Raw genomic sequence first — 18897 nt, forward strand, 5'->3', positions numbered from 1 at the left:
AAGGCTTATATCAGAGGGTGATTTCTCGCACATGGGGCTGTCCTTGATCTGACCAGTTCTGTTATAATAACACATGTCCCAGTCCCTTCTCATTGGAAACGGTTTCGAAAGGTTTTTCCATAGACTTTCTGTGCTTTTTTTTTTTTCACTGCCATATTTACAGTACAATCCAAAACTATTCGTATTCCTTAAGTGATACCATATTTTGTCACACTAAAACTGCAAACCTTCATGTTTTATTTGGAATTTTCATGTAAGAAGTATGTGGAGTATGTCTCTACTGTCTTCGGATATCTTGAGGACAAATTTTCTTTTGCGTTCCTGCTGTAAATGTATCTCAACTCTTTCAAATTTGGAGATTCAGTTGGATTTCAGTTTGGACTTTGATTGGACCATCTTAACAGAGATGCGCTTTTATTATTTTGTAGCCTCTAACAGCTTTTCTCCAAGTATCGCCCTGTGTTTTTTCGCCCTATCTGTCTTCTCATTAATTCAATTTTCCTTGTCCTTGCTAAAGAACAGATGTACACACACCATGTTGCTGCCACCCTCTTGTTTCGCAGTGGGAATGGTGCATTCAGGCTGTTTTGATTTGGTCCATCTAAAAAAAACCAAAAAAACAAAGGAATAAAATACATTAAATTTGTGGTTGCAGCATAGAATGTGGAAGATTTCAATGGCTGACTGTCAGAGGAGGAAGGGTGGACGTTTCAAAGACGTCCCCTAATTGAATTTTTTGAGGATAATGAGAATATGGAATGGGCTGATTACCATGGAGAGCTATGCAAATAGGGATCAAAATGCTTCGCAGCGTTTGGACATTCATTACTGCTCCGAATCACGGCTCCACTTTTGACCTTGAATAATAGGTGGAGGAAAACGAGTGAAAACCTGTCGTTTCCCATAAGGTGTAATTAGATTTTGAAGGTGTCTGGTAATGCTCACATAATGATCTTTTCTTTTCTCAGAGAGAGGCAGGAGCAGATGATGGGATACCGAAAGCGGGGGCCGAAACCAAAACATCTTCTGCTTCAGGTATTTTCTTGATGATTCATCACCTTAAACCACTTCAGCGAGTTTCACTTTGTAAGCGGTTCAAGAGAATGGGAGCAGAGTCAGGTGTGCCACACCTGCTGCCAGCGTGCTTTTCTTTAAGTGAAGAAGAGAGTGTGGGAGGGAGCCCTCCACAGTGGATTTATCTTGACACTCAAACTGAAACTGTGAACCTTGCCTGAGGTTCAAAACATCCTGCTTGAGTGTACTCATTTTATCTGTGGGCTTATTAATTTTCATGCAAAGCAACCAAGCAAAGCCTGGTTGTTACCTTTCAAAGTGACCATAAATCTTCCTTTTTGCACCAAACGGTGTTTGCAGGAGGCTTTCTTTCTTTTATGTCATGTTTTGGGACAAAGAAAGGATAATCCTTTGACTCTCTTAGCCGAAGCATTTACTGCAGCGCTTTTAGAGCCAAGCGTGATTATATATTTCGAGTCCGTCCCAATTGCTGTGCAGCGTTGCTCCCGAAGAGGCGTGCCACGTGGCCGGCAATCGGGGGCAGAGCGTGACATGTCTGGTGGCACTTTTGTGACCCTGAGGTCGCAGTTCGGAGCGTCCTGATCGTTTCACTGTGGTGCCCCTCTGACGGCTGCGGGGTCAGCCAGGGGTTTGGGGTCGAAAGGGGCGTAGAGCTTTAAAATGAGTCCTGATTGGTTGTTTTGCTCTTGCACCTTATTGCATGGGGATAATCAAGCAGCTCCACCTGTAAAACAGACTTTATTGCATTCATACCATGAAAATGTTGCATCATGTTCTTTTGCATATCGAGGGTGTTTAATTGTAAAGCATCTAGTGCACAACAAAAGAAGATTATCTGGGATCATTTAAGAGATTAGTTTGTAAAAGGCATTAACACGCATCATAAATAAACCATAAATTAAGTCAAACGATGCAAAGTGCATAATCATTTCAGCAATTCTCTATTTTAATATGTTAAGGCAGAAATCTGTGTAGCAGGTGGTTCTGTTTTTGATGTTTGGTCCATTTGCCTGGTGGCAGCAGATCAAAAGGTTCAAGTTGTATTGGTTTTTGGGATCAACAGATTAGGGAAAATGGATGATAAAATTTGAAAATACAAACAACAACAAAAAATAGATAAAACTACTTTTCAGGCCTCTCTTCATTTTGCCTGTCTGGGATTGTTCAACAGATTACATCAAATGAATGATTTAAAGGGTAAAACCTAAACGTATGAAGTGCATAAAAAACATGTGACGGATTGCGTAGACTCCAAGAGACTGTTTAGATCCCCTCACTATTCTTTTCAGAACCCACTTTTTTATTGTGAGATTATTCAACAGACTCGAGCAAATGGTAACTCTTTATTTGAAGGGGGTTGAATAAGACTGTCATGACACTTTCATAAATAGGTCATAACACCTGTCATGAACATGAATAAGCCTTCATGAATATTTATGACTGCTGTCATAAAGTGTCATTTGGTAAAGTATGACACTTTTAATACAAAGTTGACATTATTCAAAATGTCTTTGCTATGACAACTTGACATTAACCAAGAAGTCATTACTGTTTAAACTTTACCTTTAATAACATAAAGTTACCTAATTTTTAAAGAGCAATCAGTAATTATTTTATAACAAATTTATATCAGTAATGATTTCTTGGTTAACGTCAAGTTGTCATAACAGACATTTTGAATAATGTCAACTTTGTATTAAAAGTGTCATAATTTACCGAATGACACTTTATGACAACAGTCATAAATATTCATGAAGGCTTATTCATGTTCATGACAGGTTATGTCATGTTAATAACAGTATCATGTCAGTCTTATTCACCCCCCTTCAAATAAAGTGTTACCGAGCAAATAAAGGGTGGAATAAATGGTGAAACCCAGAAATGAGAAATACGAAATGGAAAAATTAAAAATATATGAAATTGGAAATCACCTTTTCATCCCCCCTCACCATCCTTTGGCAGTTTTAGTTTCTCCCATGTTACAGATGAGATACTTTGAGGAGGCTATTGTTACTATTTTCTTTTAATTTTGGTGTCTATAGTTCACATTTTTCCAGAGGTCCTGTCAAATAAGGGTGTCAGAATATGGGTAGAATGATTAACCACCCTCTCCTGTCTTCCGCTAAGGTGCCATCATTTGCCCGGAGGTCAAACATCCCAGCCGGACTTGAGGAAACGGTCCAGGATGCAGAGGGAACCTTTAAGTTGGATCCTGTCCAGCGTCCTCAGCCGCAGCATTACCAGCTGAACAGCAAAAAGCACCATCAGTACCAACCCAACAGCCAGGAGATCCCTGCCGACGCTCTGAACAACAGCAAAAAGAAGTTCATCTACCAGCTTAACAGCAAGAAGCACCACCATTACGAGCCCGACCCATACATGTATGATGCGCAGGTTTCGAGGCTGAAGGAGGTGGTCAAAGTTCAGGAGACAGCCAACAAGCTTGCGAATCCCGGGTGGAACCTACCTTTGGCCCTGCAGCAGAAATGGATCCGGAACAAAGACACCGGGTGCTTGAGCAAAGTCAAAGAGCTGGCGGTGGAGGTGAGGAAACCGGTTAAAGATGCGCAAAGGGAGAACGCCCTAAAGCCCAACCCTAAGGAGGCTACTCTGCCCAGCTCCGTGAGCAGCAAAATGAAGATAATCAAGAACAAAAACAAGAACGGACGCATTGTTATTGTCATGAGCAAATACATGGACGGCAACAAGGTTCACGGAGCAAAGGATAAACACAGGGAATCGTCAAGAGAAGAGAAAACGCAAAGCTCCAAAACACAAGAGAACAACCCGCCGCCTGGGGCCAAAATGACTGAACACCCGGAGAACGGGATTCCCAAAGAGATCTGTAAGGGCAGCTCCGTGTCTGTCGCAGAGCATCCCTTGAAGTGTTCCCCCAAAGACAGGCATTTTTCCAAACCATCTCCGAGCACAGCCGAGGAATACAACACCGAAGTGGCCCGCGGCCAGGCGGATTTACCGGACGACTTGCCCCTGCAGCTGACGGCCAGCTCCCCGCCAACGTCTTGGACCGCCGACACGGCCATCCCGACGCCTACGGCCGTCAACCAAATCCGGATCCCCTCGTTCCCCTGCGACCGGAAAAGGAAGCTGTCGGATCCGGTGGAGGACAGGAACGTTGGTAAAATCCTCCTGGCGTCCAGGAGCTTGAGCGTGCCGACGGCTGCGGTCACGCCACCTCAGGACAAACCCATGGACCTCCACTGCAGCGTGGCGCGTCACAGCAGTACGTGCGCGACGTACGACGCGAACGGAAGCCAGGAGGAGCCGATGGACCTCAGCTGCCCCAAAAACAGGAGGCGGGTGGAGGCAGAAGTCCAGCCGCCGGTGGAGGCGGAGCCTGCCGTTGAAGACACACCTCCTGTCAAGGATAACACGCAGAAATCCTGTGAAAAATCTCCAGAGGAACCTGCGAAAAAAATCTCCCCTTTTATGGGGAACATCATCATCACTGACATCACGACAAACAGCCTCACGGTCACCTTTAAGGAATACGTTTCTTTCTAAAAAAAAATTTTTAAAAATAAAAGTGACTCCCAGCTTCTGATTGGCTGATCCTGTGAATATGTGCATATGTAGAAAAAAATTAAGAAAAACACAAGAATTTTGTACATATTGAAATTTATAATTTATAAGTCAAATACAGTATGTTTCCTATGACATTTTATACTGTAACTCCGATGTGATGTTGTAGCCAAGAAAGTGCCCTCGACTATTTGAGCGAATGCATCACTCTGGTGGGGGATTCTCCACCAAAAACAAAAAATCTTTGTCATATTGAGCTTAAGGAGGGAACTATCGCTGTTTTTTCATACTTGTACCAAACTTATAACCCGAGATATATGAAGGTTTATACATGTTTCGTATTACTAATATCTGTTCATGTCGGTCGAAGAGAAGATTTGTGAGTGGACTGCGGTTGCAGATCGAATTTAAAGCACTTAATGCATTTTCATATGTTTTGCTTGTGTCACTCCCATTGGAGAAACAGTCACAGATTATTTTGTTGCTGTAATAGACAGACCCCTCATTGTGCATTGGCATATTTAGTTTTGTGTTTTGTTTGTGGGCTGTTTAAAAAAAGGAAAAACAAAAAAAGTTACTCGCCATGACATGCAAATTCAAAAAGCGGGTGTGTCAGGATACAGTGTAAACACGAGCTGCTGGGCACAGACATGTGTCTGCTCCTTCGAAGCAATCTGACTGCAGACTGAAATGAATCAGATCTACAAGTCAAACTTATCTACCTTAATTTTAGGAAGTGCTTGAGGCGTGAAAGAGATTGCTTATGTTTTTTTGTTGTTTTTTTTCCCCAAGTGAGGTTCTTTAAAGTTAGTGTCAGTAATTGTTTGGGAAAAAGAAAAATTTATACTGAAAGTTTGTGGAAAGGAGAATAAGTCCCGTCAGTGATGGGGAGGCTAATGGTTCGCCTTCAGTTTATATTATCAACTTTAACTCTTCAAATGTTTACATCTGTAAGATGCAATGATGTTTTTTTTTTTTACAGATTTTTAAAAATGCTGTTAAATTTGTGATGTATTCTCAGCTTAACGACTTCAATGTTGCTAAACAATATCAATCTGCCTCAGTTGTGTTAGATGCAAATTGCAAAATTCACCAAAAAAAAAGCAAATATAAGAGGCTTGATTGAGTTGAGCCCCCAAATTAAATTATGCTAAGGTCCTCAGACATGGGACTGGCTGAGTCAGAAACGCATATCTGTCCTAATATCCACATTTTTTAAGATTTTTTTATTCAACAAGACCCATCACAGACCAAATATGACTTGCAAATTGTTGATATTTTCCTCCTACTGTCCACTTTTGAAATTTCTTTATGACGGTGTGAGCAACCACTTCGAGTTTAAGTTGCTACGGAAGGCAAAAATGGGAGACACGTCTACCTAACTATTATCCTTCTACTAATCTTATATTTTATTAACTTAACAAACTCACTGCTATGTGATCTCTTCCCTCTACCAGAAATGGACATATTACTGATTTTAGCTCCTCAGAACCTCATTTAAAAAAAGCAGAATTATTCCTTTTAATATATTTAATCTACTCCCAAATCCCAGAGCTCCTAAAAAATTGTCACTCATATATATAAAATGACTCCTGTTACTTGAGTTTCACTAAGTCAAAGTTTTGCTTTCTACTTCTTGAAATGCAAGAGCTCATGTCATGGTTTTCTCTGTCAAAGCTCACTGTAATAATCTGAAAGCTACCAAGGTTGTTAATTACACAGACTAAATGGGACTTCATAGTGATGTCCTGAGCGTCCAAGCCGTTTTGATTATCCATGCTGCTGATGGTTAGAAAGCTGTTGGATGTAAGCTACACAGCAACGTTTGAGTCCTAATGGCCTTTCCCGCACATTTAATGCAAATCCAGTCAGAATGCTAAAACAAAAAGGCTGCGTTGATGAAAATGAAGAGTGCTTATTTATTGATGTTAAAGTTTTAGTTAAAAAGAAGGAAAGAAAAAAAAAAGCAGAATCTGCATTCTGTGCTTTGTTTCCACCGAACAGTTTCATCTCGAGGGATTTTCCAGAGTTCCTTTTTGTTTTTCCTTCGCTTCGTCTTTGCACTCTGTTTAAAGTGGAAATGATTGTTATAAAGTATGCTGTACTGGCTGACCGTGTACGCCCGGCTCCCTGGATGGTATGTCTCACAATAAAGACGGAGATTTGACCTGTGGCATGTTGTCGCGCTGGTATTTCTAATGTTTGTTGTTTTTTTTTTTCTTCATTCTGCAGACTTTGGTATTTTCCCCGATTTCCAAAAAGAAACAAATGCACATGTGAGGCAAAAAAAAGAAAAAACAACAGAGAACTAAAAGAAAAAACAACTTGTGTTTATGAGGCTGAGCTTGTAAAAACAGATTGAGTTGCATAATCGCAAACTATCCTGCACAAAGGGCTCTCTGTGTTGCATAACTGCACCGGTCACTCGTGTTATTAAAACCTCAGCTGTGCATTATTTCCCTACTTCGACTTGAATCCGAGCAGGAATGTAAACATCCAACATGATCGGAAAGTGGAAGAGGCCAGAAGAAGCGATTGTGTAATTTTTAAGTCTTATCTTGGAGGAAAACGAAAACCTTTATGGAAGGTGAATAATCAGTCATTGTGGGTGTGCTTTGCAGGAAATGGTGCTGAAATGACTTCTAATTATAATGTAGCCGATTCTTCCCGGAACAGTGGGTAAGTAGTTGTAAAAGACTGTGTTTAGGTGGCCTTTGTCACAGTGAGACAGCAGTTTTTGTTTTGTTTATTTTGTTTTTTTCTTACTCCACAATATTGTCAGATTATCCTCACTGCAGGATCACAAAGCTGCTCCGAATGAACTGTAAACTCTGACCTCTTCGTGCCTCAGCCAAATGTTGCATGGCCTCCACAATAAAAGGTCACTGAAGGCCTGGAGCCAAGATTCTGCTCTCAGGGCACACAGACGGAAATAGTTTTTTCTGTTGTTGCGCTGAACTGAGATCTCAGGCTGAAAGATTAACTGTTGAATGCATTTGCTCAGACAGAAAGGTTCTGGAATGTGTGCAAGGTGTCCTTTAGGAGGCGCCAATCAAAGAATGTTGACTTAGACAACTCAGACCGCTTTAAAAGGCAGACAGAAAGGACAAGACATGCAAGAGACTTTCAAAACGGCATCAATCATGAACATGTAGAGGATGAGCTGGCGCCTCAATTTCTGAGCAAACTAAATCATTCTAAATGTTGAGCGTTTTGGAAGGTCCGGTGAGTTTTCACGTGATAAGATGGGTCTGGACTACTTTAGACAAACCTCTGGGATTGAAGCGATCAGGTCGTCCTGAGATATCAGCGAACTCTGCAGCTTCCAACACCCAGCTAGAACTTGATTTCACACAAGCATGGTTTACAGTTGCACCAGCTGGCAATTCTGTAATTGTGGTAAAGTTGCATTCACTATTTCATAATTTAAAGTTGCGTTCACAAGCAGTTGTTCAAGAATTATTAACTTGTTGCTGATTAGGCTACGGTTTACATTAAAAAGTTAGCGCATTTCATCCCTGTGAACGTTTCCCTGAAAAGGTTAGACTGAAGCACTCAAAACCTTGTCAGCATCAGGTGAAAAAATGTTCCCAGAATCAGAATTTATTTTAAAAAGTAAGATGATCTTAATATATCTGAACTGAGCATTGTATCCCAGCTGCTACTATAGCGATAGGGGCCACCTTTGTAAGTTTTCTTTCAGATTATAATTTTTATTCAGTCTTTTTCACCTTTTCTTTACCGGCTGTGCTTCAGCTCAGTCCATCAGTTCTGACCTGCTAATGTTTGGTCCCATATTGGACCCCACAGCATGATGCTGCCTCCACAAATTTTATACATATATATACTGTTGGTCTGTCATTTCTCTTAATGTTCTTGAACACTTTATCATGTAAAAATAAACTGGACTGCACTTGTAATAGGCAGAAATGATTTTTTAAAACAGCTAGACGTCAGACAAACAAAGAAAAGTTTTGCTATACCCTTCCTTAAAGATTTTCTGGTGTTAGCTAATTTCAAAAAGTTTTTTTTTTTTTTTTTTTAAAATCACTTTTTTTCAGTGTGAATTTATGCGGTTTGGCCACTTTAGGACTTCCATATTTGGTCATGAGTAGACACCATTTCCGAAATGTTCTAAACTTTCACAACCTTTTTATTTATTTATTTATTTATTTATTTATTTATTTATTTGTATTTTCTTCATACTTTCAAAGAGCATCTTCACGAACTTTGATGTTTAAGTATCTCAACGTGTGACTGAAATTTGATCGGAAGTTTTACTTGAGACTGATGATATGTCTTGGCGCATTTGATCCATTAAAATGAGAATTTTTGCAACCTCCCTAAAGTAAACAGAATGAGGGGGAAAAGAAAAAAAAATAAAACAACCTTCGGGTTTTGTTCTGCAGGAAGTGGACTGATACAATTACGTGTATCAAATGCGTCAAGCGAGGCACATTGATGTGGCAAATTAAAACGGTCACGCACGATTTAACTCTCACAAGCCATGTTCCAGAGGCATTTTCGGAGCGAAGTGTGAAACTGGTTGGATGGGAGCGCTTGTGCTTCTAAGTGTCCACGGCTTTGAACCATGTGTGCGTCAGCCCGCCATGCATCAGTGGCTTTATAGGAAACTGAAACATCTCTGAGCCGGCCAACGTATTTATAGACCAAGTGTGATGTTTCACATTCCCCTTTTATCATCATACCAAGCTGCAGCGGCGGCGGTGGTGGCGGCTGCTGCTGCTGCTGTCTGCATAAAGGTGCTTTTATTTTGACGCTTATGTGTGACCCGCTGCAGGCCTGTGATGGCCTCAAGATTGCAGAAATGCATTTGGTTATTATGTGGAAAATGAAATTGAAGCGTCTCTTGAATAATGCCTCTGTTGCATTGCTTGACGATTTAATTTAAGCTTTAACGTATGCGTCATGGAGATGCTTTGTCATCAACGTGCATGTCGGAATATGTCAAACCGACAGCGTGATAAATGACAAGCGCTGCGCATTCTCTACATGACGCCAAGCGTCGCCCTGAAAAATCATGCAAAGCTGCAGGGTCACGCGGCTTCGAGTTTCTGCCGTGCGGTTTTGTGTTTGAGGCACCTTTCAGCACAAAATGTCGCTCGGAGAGTAAGTGGGACAGCGAGCAGTGAGCAGCGTGTTGCCCAGAAACCAGATAGCCAATAATGTTCTCACAGAGCCTGCTCTGTGCATTCATGTGCGCCCGTCGCCATTGCGGCTGCTGCTCTCGTCCAAATATGGAGAACCGCGGCAGCGGCAGAAGCGGCGTGCCGTGTGGGCGCCGCGCACCACCACCAGCCTCCGCAGCAAAACCGTGTAGGCTTCAGTCATTCCGGCACCGACAGGAAATGTCGGTCTGCGCGCTGAGAGTATCAAAATGGTGGTTCATATTTCGTCGGAGGCTGCCTCGGCGCATCTTTTGTCCACCCGTGCCTCGCCGCACCGCGCCGCGTCTTTGTGTGCGTCGCAGCCGGGGAGAGTTTCATCAGACGCGATAAAGCACCGAACGTGTCAATTTCGCATTAACGATCTGGGGATAAAACCAGAGACATGCAGCCGCCTGCAGCTTTAAACGGTGGAGACCGACTGTCTTCTGGCTCAGACCGGGTCCCAATTTAACTGTTTGATTCTGAATCTATTTTAGAAAGCCAGAAGCTGATTGAAAACCTCCTATTAAGGCCACCTCAGGGAAATCTGCGGCAAGGCACACCTTCATTCGACAACACCAAGAGCAAAGAACAAGATCAACTTCGCACAGATCGAATTTTTTTTTAATCCCTTAATTTCTTTAACTACCCAAATATTTGTGTTAAATATAAGTTCTCCTAACATGATGTCACCCCGTCAGTATTTTTTCCCTCTGAGTTTATCTTTTCCAAAAGCCCCAAAAGGGCTTTTAAAAAAAAGAAAAAAAAGTCAAATGTCATCACTTGACCAAAATGAGACAGTCGCAACTATCAACTGAAAACTTATAGTCACTAATTATGTAACTGAGCGACAGAACATTTATTTATTCACTTAATCGACTCATACAGGCCTGCCTGTACGGGCTGCCCAGCCTACATTTTCATCTCATTACAAACAAAAAACCTGAAGGAGTTTGCCACAGACATTAATGTAGTACATTCCCATTACCACCCAAATGCTGTCTTGACTTTGGATCGTCCTTATCAGAATGAATAAAATGTCAGCTTTTCCTTTAGCCCACCAGAAACAGTGTTCATAGCAACATTTAAGATGTTTCAGACCCGTGAATTTAGCTTAATTTAATTTTTACTCGTAATTAAAAATGGCTGGTCGATGTAATGATTTTGGGAAGTAAAGAGTTCTGCGCAACTTTTCAAGATTTGGCACGAGTCTTGGAATAAGAGGACTTTCTTCTTCCCACAGGCAGAAATTGTCGTTTGCAGTCGCTCAGTTTAACTGTAAATCTGGAATGCGGAAAATTGGGACACAGAAAGAAGCTTAATTAAACTGAAAAAGAAAAGCAGTCTGTAATGAACCTGGATAAATTAGTAAGAAATTAAGCAAAAAAAAAAAAAAAAAAAAAAAAAAAAAAAAAAAAAGACAGAATCAGCTTTCTGTGAAGAAGTCAAGAAGTAACAAATACATAAAAATCGTGGTATCCTATAACAGTTCCTACATTTAAATGATCCATGGTTTACAATAATAATAATAATAATAATAATAATAATAATAATAATAATAATAATTTTCATGAATAAATGTAATTAATTAAAAATAATTATTTTAATATCTACATCTGTTATGACAATGTTTTGAGAGAAGAAGGAAAGCAAAGGAACAGTTAAGTTAAAATAAATAAGTAAATAAATAAATAAATAAATAGATAACAAAGAAAAATATCATTATTGTTAAAAATCAAAGAAAAAAAAAATACCCTAAGCATTTCTGCATTATTTTCCCAACCACTATATAAAAAAATAGCATATGTGGAGCTTTACAGAAATCCAAAGACGATTGCAAGGGTTAAACATGAAATGTATCAGACTTAAAAACAATATATATAAAAAAAATAAAAATATTTGTTTTACTTTGTTTGGTTTCCCAAAATTTAAAATTTTATGCAACTTCGAGATTTTTCTCCCGTCATTCAGTTTCACACGATCAACTTTAGACCTAGAGATAAGAAACAGTTTCAGTTTTTTTTTCTACTGAATTACTAAACGATTTTTTTCTCCACATGAAATAAGGTTCATGTAGTTTAACTTCTGCCAATTGTCCCACACAGTTGTCTCATTAGATTATGATTAAACTGAAAAATATTAAAATATATAAATCAGTTTACATTTTACATTTTTTATACTACATTGAGTAGCCTTAAACCAAAATGAAATAATAAATAAATAAATACAGCAATTGTTGGAATATGACTTGAAAATTTCTAACGCGGAAAAAACAATAACAAATTACAACAACCTGTCATCAGAACTCTTTTTGAGCCTCATGTCTTTTTAAACAGTTTCGTGATTTTTTTTTTTTTTTTTAAAGAGACACGGCGCAAAATCCCAATTAATCCCTAAAGCGCACACATCAATTTACTCATAGAAGCTCTATGGCCTTGTTATATTTTGCACGAGAAACTGTTAATGAATCACATCTGTCTCACAATTTATAAAGTAATATGTCTTAACTAATCATTTGAGAAGCCATGAGGACAGTCAGCCTTGATTTAGTTTTTTTTTTGTTTCTTTTCCCTCGGGACCGTTTGTTGCATGTGCATATATTATTTATGATTGTGCTGTTTATTTGTTTTCGTATTTTCTTTTCTTTTATTTCCATGTATGTTTTTCAGATTTTTAATTGCGGAATTTTTTTGTGTGTGTGTGTTTGTGTCTTTAATTAAACATATTCTCACTTCTCTTCTCCATAGTTTCTACAACAGAAAATGATGAAATGATTTGCACTCCGCTGTGGTTCTGCCCCCCTACCCACTCCCCTCCAGGACCCCCTCCCCACCCCGCACCCGGTCATCGGACCCCTCTCCGGGACTCTCCTCGGCTTGGCTCCCCGCACTGTGCCAGACATTCCTGTACAGCAGCCAGAGCGCCAGGGCTCCTCCCCTCCGCTCAGAGACCCGGAGCACGTAGCAACAACTGAGCGAATGTGCTCCACCAGCGATCCGTCCTACCCCTTCCGCGGTGCCTGGCAACAAGAAAAAGACGTGATGACGTCCACTCCAGATTGCGTATTATGGGATGTGCGGAATTAAACAGCCCCGGAGAGGACGAAAAGGGGGAAGCCAGAAATAATAAAAGCGGCAGAAATCGACGTGGTTGCATGGTGAATCATGGAGCTGTCGGCTGTCGGCGAGAGCGTCTTTGCAGCCGAGTCCATCATCAAACGGCGGATCAGACGGGTATTCGCCGCTTTTCTCTCCCCCACCCACACCGCTCCGACAGCATCTGTTACGCAAAAACATGTGTCCGTGAGGGCTCGACGGGCCAGTTCACCGATAACCTGAATGTCGTTCTGGATCTGATTCTCTCTCTTTTTCTTTTTTTTTTTCTTTTTTTTTTTTTTTTTTTTTTTTTTGCAGGGTCGCTGGGAATATCTGGTGAAATGGAAGGGCTGGTCTCAGAAGTGAGTACAGAAAAACAGCAGAGGCAGCGAAGGACAGCGCTCCATCCTGGTCGATCTTACAACTGCAGCGCCTGGCATGCTATTTTTTTTTTTGCACGCATTTTCTGCGTTTTCTGCGTTCTGTGCTTTCGGTGACGCAGTATGCGCCAGTCAGGTGTTGGTAAAAACACCCGATTGTGTCGCTTTGTAACGTCCACGCGCTTCGGCTGAGGCAAGAAGTCAGCATGCGTCATGGTCCGCTATGATGGCAGCTTCACGCAGCTTTCACATGTAGAAAAAAAAAAAAGAAAGAAAGAACAACAACACACATGCACACACGGCGTGACAGAACGATTGACACGAGGTCTGAGTCAAATAAATAAGGCACTTCTGGTTTCTGTGGTACAGGTATAGCACCTGGGAGCCGGAGGAAAACATCCTGGACGAGCGGTTGTTCGCCGCCTTCGAGGAGAGGTGAGATGGTTGACAGCGCACCAGTAGGCCTCTCTGCAGAGAGGAGATGGCACCGTGCAGTCTGCACCGCAAAAACTTGCACTCATAATAAAATCACCCGGTCTAGATTATAATCTTCAATTGACATTGAAAGTCAACTGAAGATTATAATCTAGACCGTCTGGGATTTTCTTGTCGAAACCCCACAAGCATTACTTTTAAACTCGGGTATGGCTGCAGTTTTGTCTTTTTTTTTTTTTTTTGCAAATGTTTTCAACTTTTCGGATAATTGCAGAATTGTTGAGAAACGCGCGTATGCAATTAAGTTTGATTTATGATTTGTCCTCATCACGCAGGGAGCGCGAAAGGGAGCTGTTCGGGCCCAAAAAGAGGGGACCCAAACCCGAGACTTTTCTCCTGAAGGTGGGGGAAATCTTTTCATAAACGTTTGTCAAACTTTTTTTTTTTATTATTATTATTATGAATCATCTCAAGCATTCTCTGAGTTATATTAAAGTATCATGTCAATAGTGAAACCGATGCTGTCAGGGAGAGAAAATAACAAGCTGTGGAAGAGAGGAGAGGACTGACCTTTTTTTTAAAAAAAAAAATTATTTAAGAATTTAGAAGTATACATGCGCATCGGTTTTAGTCAAAAATGTATGCAATCCCAAGTTTTATAGGACATGAACCACACAATTATCTCCTTGGTAAAATGTCCCCTACAGTTTTAGTATTATTGCTGATATTAATATTATTTGTATTATTATTTGAATAATTGACAAAGGTGGAAGATTAAAGTTGCAGAAAGGTTAAGAGTTGCTATTCTCCACTTTAAGGGAGGGATGAAATCCCAATTCAATATTTAATAAATGTATTTATACTAGTAACATTTAGTAACAAGGCCTTAATTAGGGAGTTGAAAACCACCCTTGCCCCTAATTCTCACCTTGTCTGCACTTCGCTTTCTCTGTTGAAACCTAAACATCTTCCATTTGACCTCTAATTGAATTTTATGAAATCCGCACATTCTTTCTTCTTTCTTCATTTTAGATATTTATTTTGAATATGTTGCGATGATAAAATATTTGCCATTTTTTTCTGTAATTTATAATAAACAGGCGAAGAGCAGCAAAGCGAATGTGTAACTATGCACTGCAAACCCTGGCTGTCAATATGGAAATATGTTTCTGCCCAAATTTAGCCTGTAGCAAAGATGTTAAAAAATCTGGCTGGGTTACACATTTTGAACAACTATAACCACCAAAAGTGGAAATGTTGTATCATGTAGATTCATTACACACAGAGTGACATATTCCAGGCTTTCATTTCTGCTTCTTTTAAAAATAATGACTTGCAGTTCATCAAAACATGTAATACAGTTTCTAAGAAAATGAATGAAAATATTACATAAAACCAATATAATTTCTTTTTAGACAAGTCACTGAAAAGGACGTGAGCTGCATTGCTCTGTCTAGGTGTAATGGAAGCCCAGATTACCTTAATCATAGCCCTCAGGTCATCTGCATTGTTTGGCCTCGTGTTGATCATCTTTCTCTCAACAATACTTCATAGTTTCTGAGATCAGGACGAACCAGTTTGCTAGCCAATAAATCACATGAATATCACGGTCAGACAGCATGTGGGCGAGTCCCAAATCCTGCTGGAGAAAGAAATCGGCTTCTCTGGTTTGTCAGCAGAATGAATTGTTCTGAGAGGATCCTCTGAGTCCCTGTCCAGTTTCCCTCCCTCTTGTGATGCTTCTGACATTCTCTCTGGTTCAGGAGAGCTTTAACACGAGGAATATAACAGTTGTAGCATGGATAAATCTGCTGAAGTGCCTCTCGAAGCTCTGCCCACCTCAGTCCACCTCTTGTGTCTTTCTCTTTCTCTCAAACTGGAGAGGGTTATTTGCTTCACAATCCTCTCTCAAGGGTGTGCTCAGCATTTTTCCTTCCGCTCAACTTTCCTTTAAGATGCTTGCTGAAAACAACTTTTTTAGCTATTTAATTTTTTTCTTTACGTTGACTGGACAACTGTCAGCTCAGCAGTTTGTTGTCCATAGCAACATATTCTATTACATACCATGGTAGGGCTTCTGTAATATTCTAATTGTTTATAAGAATTTATAAGAAAAAACCGATATAACTCTGTGTTTAAAGTATGAGCTTCACTTATTAAATTGGATCGCTGAAACAAACTAGACGGTAATCTAATTTGTTTCTGCGAAACTTTCTTTTCTGACTCTTTGTTTGTGACCCTCACTGTCTTCAGGCCAAAGCCAAAGCTAAGGAGAAGACGTATGAGTTCAGAAGAGAGGCTCCCAGAGGAATCCAGGTGTCCTATCCCATCCCGGAGCCCGTCGTCACGCCGAGGGCCCGTGAGGGTTTACGGGCAGTGGTCCCCACCATCTTCCCGCCGAGCGCGGTCAACAGAGGGGAAAGCGTCCCGATTCGACCCCCGGAGCCGGAGAGGAGGCCCAGGCCCGCTCCGCTGAAAGCTCTCCTGGACCAGGAGTCCACGCGGTCCCCCAAAAAGCGAGGTCGCAAGCCGAAGCTACACCCGCATTATGATCCGCACGACGCCAGCGGCTCCTCGGAGCCAGCCCCGAAGCGGAGCAGGTCACTGGAGGAGCAGTCCGTCATGTCCCGACGCCTGCATCATCACGGAGAGACTTCGGATCACGGCCTCCTGCAGCTGACCAAGAGGTTTCAGGAGGAGACCACGATCACGCCGAAATCCAGCGGCGAGCAGAAACACGCAGGGCTGTCGTACGCGTGCGCCTTCAGCCCAGGCGTGCGTAAAAGGGATCCGGAGGGACACAGGACTTACAGTTTGAGCAGGCTGCATTTTCCTCAGCACGGGAAGCTGCAGCGCAACGCAGAGGAGCGGAGGCACCAAGCCGCTGTGCTGTCCTCAGAGGCCGACCCGACCGCGCCGTCAGCCCCGACCTGGACCCCCTGTTTTACCAACTGGGACACTGTGACGGTGACGGACGTCACCATGAACCTGTTGACTGTGACCATCAGAGAGAGCAGCACCGCTAAAGGCTTTTTCAGAGATAAAAGATGAGTATTTTCATGTCGTAGTTCACCGTGGAATATTAACGCGCAACTAACCAACAAACAGGCCTACTGTAAGACTATATCTTTTCTATGTAACTTTCAAACGTGTACATACAGATATTTAATACGCTGCTGGAGAAAATAAAAAGAAACATGTATTGTACGACGAAGACGTGTTGTTCGTTTTGACCTTTTTTTTGACAGTATATAGTAGTTTTAACAAGTAAATTTGAACTAGAACTAACGCACATAGACCGGTCATGCTTGAAGCAGTGATTCAATAAACAGAAAAATATATATATATATATATATATATATATATATATATATATATATATATATAGTTAAGGCTCGACGTTGTTTTTAAATCTGTTCTTTAAAGAAAAATAAAAACCATATCACGAATTATAGAGACTGTTTTGGACTAAAATAGCAAAGTGATCTTTCAGAGACAGATTTTCTGGAGTCAAGGTCTCGACAGATCTATGCATCACTTTCAAGAACCATGGCAAGCTGATATGTCTTTTTTTATTATTCAAATCATTTTTAGGTCTAAAATAATCCACTAATTTTACCCTCGGTAATTTAATATTTTAGGCAGGTCCATGTAGAGGTCCGACTTAAGTCTTATAGAGAATCTGTGGAGAAAAGATTGGGGTGATGGCAAAGATGCCTTCCAAACTCAAAGTCCTAGAGCTCTACACCAAAGATAAATCATCCAACTATCAATGGAGACAAGCAAACAGCTGGCCGACAGTTATAAGGTTTTTGTTTCAATTCCTGAGCAGGGTATAAACAGTAGATAGATAGATAGATAGATAGATAGATAGATAGATAGATAGATAGATAGATAGATAGATAGATAGATAGATAGATAGATAGATAGATAGGAATGTAACAGCAACATCAGAAATTAAAGATGAAATAAACTTTTTAGCAACCTTATGAGATTTTTTCCTAGTGTTCTTTTATCGACACTTAAGATTTTACTACCAACCCTGAGCCCTAAGGCATAAATAACGCTTTCGTCTTTCATTTAGAAAATACTTTCCGACAGTCAGACTTTCTTGTGGAACTTTATGTTCTTTTATTGAGAGTTGCAGCGTTTCAAAAAAAAAAAAAAATTAGGGTAAATTTATTGACGCAGAGGTGTGGAATCTGCGCATGCACATCGCGACGCATATAAGGTCGGCAGAATAAAATAATTTAATTTAGTTTAATTGAATTACAGAGTCGCTGCTGATTACATTTTAAGCTTTAAAACAGATTATTGCACCGAAAGCAATTCTCAGGACTCCAAAGGTCAGACGTGGCTGTAAAGACAACAGCAGTTGTACGACATCTTCAAATGAAACAGACTGAATTATGATAATATGTGATAGTTTGAAAACCCAGTGAACCATCGTGTATTGTTCGCCTGAGGAAGCCCTGACCTCGCGACTTGGATAAACGAGATTTTTTTTCAGCGTTCTTCTTCTTCTTTAAATGCATCAAATTATCTTTGAAGGGAAGCTTCGGGTTGACGTTCTGCAGAGATCGGAGGGATTTTCCATTAATGCCATGCATCACCTTGATCCATTAGGCCTGTTGCAGCAGCCAGGCGTCTCTGTGACTCTGGGCACAAAGCCGCCATTCATTTGACTTTGCTTTCTCTCTGCACAATCCTGGATAATCACTCTAACCAGTTTATTTTTCTGTCGCTTTCTACCTGTTCTTTATAACTTCACTTAAATGTGACAACACTAAATAATAATAATAAACCTAACAGTATTAACTTTAACTCTCAATAAACCTAACAGCTGATCCGGTGAACCGGTGAATATGATCAGATTCCTGCGTGTTTTCATTACTATGACACGCAGAGTTCAGCGCAGAAACATGACATGAACCCTGAAACCTTCATCAGGTTTTTTTTTTCTCTCCTCCCTAAAGCCTCTAAGCCCCGTAACAGTTTTCACGACCTGTTACGCGCCACTGGGTTTAACCTCCACAAGATGTCGCCATGCACCACTAAGAACTTGAAAGATGGCCAAGCTTTTTGTGTGTACGTGTGTGTGCAGGAAAAAAAAAAAAAAGGCAGCAGGTTAAAACGAAGTGGAGCTGCTGGTCCTGGCTGGATTAATCATTGATGAAAGCTGGTAACTAATTCCACACGGCTCTGCAGGTACAAAATTGCAGCCCGATGAGTTACAGCCCT

General features: G+C 40.8%; 2 protein-coding genes across 2 annotated transcripts in view; both read left to right on the forward strand.

Annotated features, from left to right (window-relative positions):
• The window catches only part of cbx4 (chromobox homolog 4 (Pc class homolog, Drosophila)), an 11110-nt gene extending 6294 nt beyond the window's left edge, over nt 1-4816 (forward strand). Inside the window, exons 4-5 of the mRNA XM_015048456.1 lie at nt 969-1035; nt 3163-4816. Of these exons, the coding sequence (XP_014903942.1) occupies nt 969-1035; nt 3163-4560 (1465 nt within the window). The 3' untranslated portion in view covers nt 4561-4816. The remainder of the gene's footprint in view (nt 1-968; nt 1036-3162) is intronic.
• Nucleotides 4817-12639: 7823 nt separating this feature from the next.
• cbx8a (chromobox homolog 8a (Pc class homolog, Drosophila)) lies at nt 12640-17001 on the forward strand. The gene is made up of 5 exons (XM_015048462.1): nt 12640-12979; nt 13160-13203; nt 13591-13656; nt 13992-14058; nt 15910-17001. Exons 1-5 carry the CDS (start codon nt 12911-12913, stop codon nt 16705-16707), a joined length of 1044 nt encoding a protein of 347 aa, XP_014903948.1. The 5' UTR covers nt 12640-12910; the 3' UTR covers nt 16708-17001.
• Nucleotides 17002-18897: the final 1896 nt, after the last annotated feature.

The sequence above is a fragment of the Poecilia latipinna genome, unplaced genomic scaffold (assembly GCF_001443285.1).
Source record: "Poecilia latipinna isolate Pla-1442-1.1 unplaced genomic scaffold, P_latipinna-1.0 Scaffold42, whole genome shotgun sequence".
NCBI lineage: Eukaryota > Metazoa > Chordata > Actinopteri > Cyprinodontiformes > Poeciliidae > Poecilia > Poecilia latipinna.

Excerpts from the sequence above, each read along its gene's own strand:
- cbx8a (XM_015048462.1), top strand. The coding sequence starts at position 12,911 with ATGGAGCTGTCGGCTGTCGGCGAGAGCGTCTTTGCAGCCGAGTCCATC. Across the intron at positions 12,980-13,159 it reads TCAAACGGCGGATCAGACGG|GGTCGCTGGGAATATCTGGT; the intron begins GTATTCGCCGCT and ends TTTTTTTTGCAG. Across the intron at positions 13,657-13,991 it reads TTCGCCGCCTTCGAGGAGAG|GGAGCGCGAAAGGGAGCTGT; the intron begins GTGAGATGGTTG and ends CTCATCACGCAG.